Below are 9,786 nucleotides of genomic sequence, written 5' to 3' on the forward strand. Positions count from 1 at the left end.
AGGACCTTTCAGTCCACAGGCCGATGCTCTATCCACTGAGTCAAACTAGCTAGGGCTGCCCCCCCCCACCCCACCCTATTTTTAAATTGATTTTTGAAGAGAGGAAGGGAGAGAAACATTGATGTGGGACTGAACCACTGGCTGCCTCCTGCACACCCCCAACCGACCCAGAATCCAACGCGCAATCACCACACGCCCAACCCCTGGACAGAGCACTGCGCTCTAACCACTGACCACCTGGCTGGGCGGCCTTGCTCTGTGTAAGGAGCAGCGGGCTCTGGTCCGCGCTGCAGGGGAAGAGCCGCCAGGGGGCGCCAGCGACCAGTGCCCGGGGCAAGACTCGAACAGGACGCAAGGGACAACTGGGCGGGGCGCCCCCTACTGGCCCCACCGTCTGTGTCATCAGAACGCCAAAGCCGGAAGTGACACACAAAACCTGGAGAATACGTCATCATCCTGCGCCGACGCAGGAGAAAACCAGGCTCCGGGCACACTCAGGGCGCAGTTTCTCTTCAGGCTCCGGACCAGCGACGGCGGTGGTGTCGGCGCAGGGTGGCTTCACTCCACTGCGGGATGAAAAGGGCTCTTGGAAAGTGAAGACCTTCCATGAGATTCTCCAGGAAAAGAAACGACGGCAGGAGCAAGAGGAGAAGGCAGAGATAAAGCGCTTAAAACATTCCGATCGGTAACCCGTGGGCTCCGTCTCAGGGGCTGAGGTTGGTGAGGTGCGGGATAGAGCTCCCTCTGAGCTGTCCTCCTTTTCCGGAAGAACGGCGCTGTCCAAGAGGGAGCTGGAGGAGCTAACACCATGGAGAGGGAAGACGGTGAAGAGGGTACTAGGTTTCTCAGAGCCCACGGTGGTCACAGCAGCGCTGAACTGTGTGGGGAAGGGCATGGACAAGGAGAAAGCAGCTGACCATCTGAAGCCTTTTCTTGATGATTCTACTCTCCGATTCGTGGACAAACTGTTTGGGGCTGTAGGGGAAGACCGAAGCTCTAGACATTCCAAGTCTAGCAGTGACGGGAGCAGAAAACGAGAGCTGAAGGAAGTGTTTGGTGATGACTCTGAGATCTCCAAGGAATCCTCAGGAGGAAAGAAGCCACGGATACCCCGTGTTGAGGAGGTGGACGAGGAGCCAGAAGTGATCCCTGGGCCTGCTTCACAGAGCCCTGGCATGCTGACTAAGCTCCACGTCAAACAGATGATGGAGGCAGCAACTCGACAAGTCGAGGAGAGGAAGAACAACCGAGTTGCGTGAGCCCCCCTACAGCTCAGCCAAAGACTCCTTCTTCCTCCCACCCAGAGCGACTTCCAATTGGCAGCACTATTCAGCCCTCCCAGGCCGCCATGTTCATGAATGATGCCATGGAGAAGGCAAGGAAAGCGGCTGAACTACAAGCCCGCATCAAGGCCCAGCTGGCACTGAAGCCAGGGCTCATTAGCAATGCCAATATGGTGGGCCTGGCCAATCTTCATGCCATGGGCATTGCTCGCCCGAAGGTTGAATTAAAAGATGAAACTAAACCTACATCACTGATTCTCGATGAGCAAGGTCGCACTGTAAATGCAACAGGCAAGGAGATTGAGCTGACACGCCGAATGCCTACTCTGAAGGCCAATAATCATGCGGTGAAGAGGGAACAATTCAAGCAGCAGCTTAAAGAAAAGCCATCAGAAGACGGAATCCAATACCTTTTTTGACCCCCGAGTTTCAGTTGCCCCTTCCCAGCGGCAGAGACGCACTTTTAAATTCAATGACAAGGGCAAATTTGAGAAGATGGCCCAGTGGTTACGGACAAAGGCTCAACTGGAAAAGCTGCAGGCAGAGATCTCACAAGCAGCTCGAAAAACAGGCATCCATACTTCAACTAGGCTGGCTCTCATTGCTCCTAAGAAGGAGTTAAAGGACGGAGATATTCCTGAAACTGAGTGGTGGGATTCTTATATCATCCCCAATGGCTTTGACCTTACAGAGCAAAATCCCGAGAGAGATGATTATTTTGGAATCACAAATCTTGTTGAACATCCAGCCCAGCTCGACCCTCCAGTCGACAGTGACGCACCAGTTGCTCTGGGAGTATATCTGACCAAGAAGGAACAGAAGAAACTTCGAAGACAAACAAGGAGGGAAGCACAGAAGGAGCTACAAGAGGAAGTCAGGCTGGGCCTGATGCCTCCTCCGGAACCCAAAGTGAGAATTTCTAATCTCATGCGAGTATTAGGAACAGAAGCTGTTCAAGACCCCAGGAAGGTAGAAGCCCATGTCAGAGCTCAGATGGCAAAAAGACAGACGGCGCATGAAGAGGCCAACGCTGCCCGAAAACTTACAGCAGAACAGAGAAAGGACAAGAAAATGAAAAAGCTTAAAGAAGACATTTCACAGGGGGTACACATATCTGTATATAGAGTTCGAAATTTGAGCAACCCAGCCAAGAAGTTCAAGATTGAGGCCAATGCTGGGCAACTGTACCTGACAGGGGTGGTGCTACTGCACAAGAATGTCAATGTGGTGGTAGTGGAAGGGGGCCCCAAGTCCCAGAAGAAATTTAAGCATCTTGTGCTGCGCCGGATAAAGTGGGATGAACAGACATCTACCACAAAGGGAGAGGATGAGGAGGAATCCGATGAGGAAGCTGTGAAGAAAACCAACAAATGTGTACTAGTCCGGGAGGGTACAGCCAAAGACGGGAGCTTTGGGGACATGAAGTTCAAACAGTGCCCTACAGAGAACATGGCTCGGGAGCATTTCAGAAAGCACGGGGCTGAACACTACTGGGACCTTGCGCTAAGGGAATCTGTGTTGGAGTCTACTGCAGCCGTGGGCAAACTACGGCCCTCGGGCCGGATCCGGCCCGTTTGAAATGAATAAAACTAAAAAAAAAAAAAGACCGTACCCTTTTATGTAATGATGTTTACTTTGAATTTATATTAGTTCACACAAACACTCCATCCATGCTTTTGTTCCGGCCCTCCGGTCAGGTTTAAGAACCCATTGTGGCCCTCGAGTCAAAAAGTTTGCCCACCCCTGGTCTACTGACTGAGACTACTGCCAGCCCTTGCCTCCACCCTTATGCTACTTCCCAGCCCAGCCCACTTGCGTGTGATCTCAGAACGGCACCACGCTGACATTGGGATGAAGGGAGAACACATTGCTCTCTTCCCCTGTCAGCCTGCGGCTGCCCTTTACTCCCCGTGTGTGCATATGATTAAAGAGTCACTTTTAAAAAAAATTCTGATGACCTTGACTCCAAGCGGGATTCCCTTGAGGAGGGGGAGCTGAGGGACCACCGCATGGAGATCACCATCAGGAACTCGCCCTACAGGAGGGAGGACTCCATGGAGGACAGACGAGAGGACAATGATTCTTTGGCTTTCAAACCACCCCAGCAAATGTCAGGGAAAGAGAAAGCTCATCACAGGGAAGATGAGAAAAGAGAAACGTAGGCATCGTAGTCATTCAGCAGAAGGGGCCAGCACGCCAGAGTGAAGGGGAAGGAGAAAGAGCATGAGTGCTGGAAGCGGCACCGAGAGGAGCAGGACGAAGCTCGGAGCTCGCCAGGTGTAGGAGAAGTGGGAGATGGCGAGAGAGCATTCCCCGGAGAGAGAGGGACCGCCTGGAGCAGCTGGAAAGGAGCGGGAGTGGGAGTGCAGGCTGCGAGAGCAGCAGCAGTGGGAGCCTGTGGGTCAGAACCGGTCCTGCCCTGATGACGGGCTGCTGGGGCCCGGGCTGCGGTGATGTGGCCTCGAGTTGAACTGCTGGCCTCGTTTTCCACATTTTGTTTCTATTTTGTCTTGGCTTGTAAATTTGTAGAATTAAATCTTATTTCCTTGTGGAAAAATAAATCCAGAAAAAAAGATTAAATGAATGCGTGTGTGATTGAATTTCAGGTGAGCAGGTGCAGCTGTGTGGCCCCACTTGGGGACAACGGGCCAAGCGGAAGCCATGAGAAGGGCGAGTCCCCAGGGTGCGGAGGGAAGGAAATGCATCCACAGGACTGTGTGTGTTGTGGTAGACGTCTGAGGACATGAGAATAGATCTGTTATCTTCTGCAGAATAACATTTCCAAAGTTTGTTTCAAACGGGACAAGCCACGGAAGCTGGGCCTTTCGGACAGGACTCTGCTTTATCGGGGGGCTGTTGGGGCTACCCCACAAAGTGGGAGCAGCCAGATCGGCTAAAGGAGGAGGATGACCATCGGCATTTACAGAAGGAGTTGGGATCCATCAGGACCCGCCCCTCCTCTTCTCTGCTTCCAAGTCCTGAGTTACCAGGTGGCAGCCGGCAGGTGTCTCTGTGACTGTCATCAGTAAAGGTCTCTCCGTCAGGAGTTAGAAAGACAGCGGCTAACAACCTGAAAGTGCGGTCACCAGAGGGACGGAGACAAGAGCCAACCCAGAGATTGGCTGATGTCAATAAAAAGAAGCGTCTTATTTCCCCACATCCCTTCTGAATCATCTCACCAAAGGAGGGCACCCCATGAGCTTTGCAAATAAGTGCAAGACAGTTTCTCTGCAAGTCTGCGTGCAGGCTGCTTCCTACTACATCCCAGAGCTCACCCTTTTCCCTTTTTCCACTCCCCTTCCCTTAGCATCTTCTGTCGGACGAATCGGGGGTCATCGAATTGGGGCAGTATGCTTTTAGCCTGTCGTTTTCAAAATCCTGACCTGAATGTTCCCCACAGGTAGCAGGCAGTTCCGAAGCCGAGTCCTTAAGGCTCCTATAGAGCCCGCATTACCGGTGCCTAACTGTCCACCTTCAGATCTGTCCTATTTAGGCGTCTGTTATTATTCAGCTGTCCCCACACCCAGCTGAACGTAATCCTCGCTAATTCACCTAAAATCCCCTCCCCTTGGCTCAGGCACAGGCCTGCAGGCTCTGAATTCCTGAATTGCACACAAGGGTGCTGCACTTCGGTCTTAAAGGAGCAGGCCCTGGGCATTGGTTTTCTGGTGAGGGTCAGTATTTCAGAGGCAGCAGTGGTGAGGCACTCGCAACCCATACCACGTGTCAGGGGGAGGACCTCCGGTGGGTGTCTGTTCCCAACAAGCAGGTAGGCCCACCTCCTGGCTGCCCAGCCTCCCTGGCCAGTCCCCTGGCCTCCCAGGGGTGCTGCTTTTCCTGTTTCAGCAACAAGGAAGTGATATGCCGCTCCCCTGGGGTGTACCTGAGAATAAGATCTTATCTTGCATACCTTCGCCTCTATCCTACAGGCTTCAGCTGCTGGCTTAACTCCAAGGTCTCCTATAACCTGGGGCTTAATTTTTATACCTTATCTGGGTGTGGGAGGGACTGCAGCTGGCCACCTAAATGCATTCTTTTGAAACGTGGGTCTACCCGTGTCCAAGCAGAGCCACACGTGGGAACCTCACGAACAGACTGTGAACGACTGTGACTTATGCAACTCTGGCCTCACTTGCAAAGAGCACATTGTTTCCGTGGGTTTTTCCTCTAGTTTTCTTCCCAGGCTCATGACACAGCTTCCATCAGAGACGGGAAACACCCTACAAGACGCAGGAGCCACAAGAAGGAAGGAAGGGGCCTCGTCCTGTGTAACTTCAGGGACCAGGGCTGCCCAACAGCCTTTGTTGCCAGGGAGACTGCGAGATCTTAGTTCTTGTCTCTTTTTTTTTAATCCTCACCCGAGGATATTTTCCCCATTATTTTTTTTTAGAGAGAGTGGAAGGGAGGGGGAGACACAGAGAGAACTACTGATATGAGAGAGACCATCAATTGGTTGCCTTCTGCACCACCCAACCAGGGCCGGGGGTCAAGCCTGCAACCAACGTACAAGCCTTTAACAGAACTCAACCCCGGACTCTTCAGCCCACGGACCAACACTGAGCCAAACTGGCTAGGGTTGTTCTTGTCTTTTTTTTTTTTTTTAATGTATATTTTTACTGATTTCAGAGAGGAAGGGAGAGGGAGAGATAGAAACATCGACGATGAGAGAGAAGAGAGAATCATTGATCAGCTGCCTCCTGCAGGCCTCCTATTGGGAATCAAGCCCGCAATCCGGGTATGTGTCCTTGACTGGAATCAAACCAGGGACCCTTCAGTCCGTAGGCCGACACTCTATCTCTGACCCAAACCAGGTAGGGCTTTGTCTTTTTGAAGGAAAGATTTCAATCGAGAGACAGAGTGTAGGAAAGTAAGAATTTATACTTAGGACATTGACAGAGGAAGGGCTTAGAAGAAGCAACAGGAGCTGAGGTGGGGCCGCTTTGGCTGGCTGGAAAGTCAGAGAAAAGGGCGCCTTGGAGACAGGCTCAGGGGGGTTTCCCAGGATGAGCTGCTGCTGCCCACTGCTCCCCTGGTTGCAGGTCTCGTGGAGTCCCTTAGAGGTTAGGGGACACGCGTCTGTGGGGGAATGGCAGAGGCCCTTCATCCTGAGGGTATTTATCTCTTTCCTGCAGGTGGAAACCTCAGGGGAGGCCCCAGGGGCGGGTCTAAGAGAAGATTCAGCAGCTTTGCAGGTGTGCTCTTTCGGGGTCATGGTCTCCCGATTGGTCGGTGCAGGGCAGAGGTCATTAGTCAATGCAGCTGGGCCTGAGGCAGCCATTTACTTGGGTTTTTTGTTTTTCTGGGCCCAGAGCTGGAATACAACTGAGGCCCAGATGTTACCTCTAGGGAGGAAAAAGTCAGGGTGTCCAAGCGATGTGCTGGGGGAGGAAAGGTCACCCCAGGGGTGTGAGTCTTGTTTTTCCAGTTTTGCCCCCTGCTAGGCAGCTGGGCTTTCGGCCCTGGCGAGGTCTGTGCCTGGAGAGGTTCTCTCCTTGCTCTGCTCGTGTCTGGCTCACCGCCTATAACACTCGGACTCTTTGCCGTGGAACCTGAAAGAAGAATAAACTTCCTTTTCTAGAAGCTGCTCTCTTGAGGTCTCCATCAGCTTTGCCTTTCTCTGCTACTACGATAGCAGCTGAGGAACCCTAGGCAGGGAGCTTGTAATTAACACAGGAGATTACAGACCCACGCGGGGGACACCAGTGCCCCCTTCTCAGTGTGGCTTGTGTCCCCATTCTAGAAGGGGACATACACCCTCAACGACATCTGAGCACTGTCACCAGGCACCAAAGAATCCCAAGTTCTGAGACCTCTGCCGGGTCCAGCCACAATCAAATCACCTTTCAGTTGCCTCCGTTTCGGGGTAGACGTGAGCAGAGAGCAAGGATGATGGACCAGGCACAGGCCACCAGGGCGAAAGCCCCGGGTGTCCAACAATGGACCATTGCAGGTGGGACCTCTGGGGGCGACCTTTGCTCCCCAGCACATCGCTGGCCCTGCGGTTTGGACCCCTGACCTTTCTTCCCTAGAGATAACCTCTAGGCCTCAGTTATATTTCAGCTCCGGCCCCAGAAAAGCAGTAAAATCAGACTAGTGACCCCAGGGCTGACCTCAGGACCAGCTGCATTGGATAATGACCCCCCTGCCAGGGCGTGGACCAATCCATGAGTGGAGACTTAGACCCTGAAAGGACCCACCTGGAAAGCTGCAGAATATTCTATTGTGATCTTCCCCTGGGACCTCTCCTTAAATTTCCACCCTAAAAACCTTAGGACAGGACCCAGCACGCCCTCCCAGGAGCACCCCAGGGCCTCTCCCCTCCTCCTCCCCTTCCTCCAGGCAAGTCACCTTTACCTTCCCCACTCCTCAGCCCCAAGCGCCCTTCCTTTGCCTCCGGAACTTGTTTCCTACGCCCATTTCTTCTGAATTACTGCTTCCACCTCTGTGATTTTATAAACAAGTATTCTCTTGTAGTTTGAGTCTTGGTTCTGAGTGATTTCCTAGCCAGAACTCAAGTTCCGAGGTTGCTGCACCCAGATCCGGTCTGACACCTGGTGCCATGCCCGCAGTCCCACAGTGTAAAGTCCATACATTCTGCTACTTCTGCCCCACACTTTAAAATGCTTAGCTTTTGCCGAAACCGGCTTGGCTCAGTGGATGGAGTGTCGGCCTGCGGACTGAAAGGTCCCAGGTTCGATTCCGGTCAAGGGCATGTGCCTGGGTTGCGGGCACATCCCCAGTGGGAGATGTGCAGGAGGCAGCTGATCGATGTTTCTCTCTCGTCGATGTTTCTAACTCTCTATCTCTCTCCCTTCCTCTCTGTAAAAAAATCAATAAAAAATGTATAAAAATAAAATAAAATGCTTAGTTTTTGTCATTTTGACCCCAATGTTTAGCAAATAGTTTTCATTTGTGACTGTTTCCTTCGTTACATCTTCCCTTTTTTTTTTTTAAGATTTTAAAATTGATTTTTAGAGAGGACGGGAGAGGGAGAGAGTGAAACATAGATTTGCTGCCTCTTGCACGCCCCCGACTAAGGATTGAGCCTGGGCATGTGCCCTGACCAGGAACCCACTGGTGACCTCAGTGCATGGGAGGATGCTCAGTCCAGCCACACCGGCCAGGGCTCTTCCCTCTTTGTTAAGGATTGAGTTCTTTTGTTCTGTTACATTTCAGAGCTAATATTTAAGCTTTAATACAGGTATTCCTTTTCATCTACACTTCTAGATCAGGAGTCGGCAAGCAGGCCATCTGTGTTGGAACCCGGGCCCACCCATTCACTTCTGTATCGGCGATGTCGGCTTTCACACGACAGTGATGAGTGAGTAACTGACAGAGACCACATGAGCCGGAAAGCCAAACATATTTACTATCTACGCCTCTCCAGAGAGCATGTGCCAGCCCCTGTTCTGGACGTACAACGGTTTTACTCGGATTTAACATTTTTATTATGTTAATAAACCTTTTCTCGTTTAATCTGCTTATCTGTTATCGTACTGTCTCTCCTAATTTCCATTTTTTTCTCTTTTTTATCCTTACCCCTCCCTGCTTAAGTAAAGTTTAACAAGCTTTTGGTTTAACTTGTATCTTACCCATTTCGTAAACTTTGGTTAGCTTTGCTGAGCTTTTATCTTACCAGTTTTATCTTTTTAAGTTAATCACTGACTTCTTCATGACCTGGCACGTGATTCCCATGGCTCCCTTTTTATTTCCTTAACTGCAAGAAGTACACTTGCAGGCAGAGATCACCAGGACTGATGCCGAACAAGACACTTCAGAGCTCCAGTTTCGAGTTGTCTCTGAGTCTAGGCTGTGCCTTACTTAATAAGGCCCAACTCCACTCTCCAGCCACTGGTGGAGGGGCGCGCTGATCCCACGGAGACCCCCTAAGCCCTACACCTGAGCAGGTGTCCTAACGTCAAAGCCACACTTCCTCCTGAGCACGCACACCTGCCGGCCTCTGGCCCAGCACACGGGGCCCAGGTCAGACATCAGGTTATTCGAAGAGCAGCTAAAGCAGTGGTTCTCAATCGTGGCTGCCCATTAGAATCACCTGGGAATCTTTTTAAAATCCTGATTTCTGGGCCTCATCCTCCGGAAAGTCTGTCTCTTTGTTATGGGGTGAGGCCACAACATTAGTAACAAAGAATTTCCGGAGGATGAGGCCCAGAAATCGGGATTTTAAAAAGATTCCCAGGTGATTCTAATGTGCAGCCACGGTTGAGAACCACAGCGTTAGAAAGCTCAGGCGCCTTCTCCTAGGCCCGTGCATTTAAAGTCTCTGTTCTTCCTTCTGTGCCCCTGGTGGCCGAGGTGAACTATACCCAGAGCTCTCATCCCAAGAATGGTTGTAGGGTTTGCCAGTGTCTTATTAGAGATTAAATTTCCAATTTTCGTTGAGTAAGTGTTCGGGCAGTGTGATCAATGTCAGAGGTAAAAAGTCCAATAAGACGTGGATCCTCAACGAATTTCCAATCGAGTCGGAGAGCAAGCAAAACGGCAA

General features: G+C 51.5%; 1 protein-coding gene across 1 annotated transcript; it reads left to right on the top strand.

Moving 5' to 3' along the window:
• The first annotated feature begins 64 nt into the window (after nucleotides 1–64).
• LOC118673259 (U4/U6 small nuclear ribonucleoprotein Prp3-like) lies at nucleotides 65–3,863 on the top strand. The gene is given in 3 exon segments (XM_036343852.1): nucleotides 65–1,239; nucleotides 1,242–1,680; nucleotides 1,682–3,863. Coding segments are annotated over 3 exon segments (1,965 nt in total). The 5' UTR covers nucleotides 65–893; the 3' UTR covers nucleotides 2,862–3,863.
• The last annotated feature ends 5,923 nt before the right edge of the window (nucleotides 3,864–9,786 follow it).

The sequence above is a fragment of the Myotis myotis genome, unplaced genomic scaffold, assembly GCF_014108235.1.
Source record: "Myotis myotis isolate mMyoMyo1 unplaced genomic scaffold, mMyoMyo1.p scaffold_m19_p_18, whole genome shotgun sequence".
Classification (NCBI taxonomy): Eukaryota; Metazoa; Chordata; class Mammalia; order Chiroptera; family Vespertilionidae; genus Myotis; species Myotis myotis.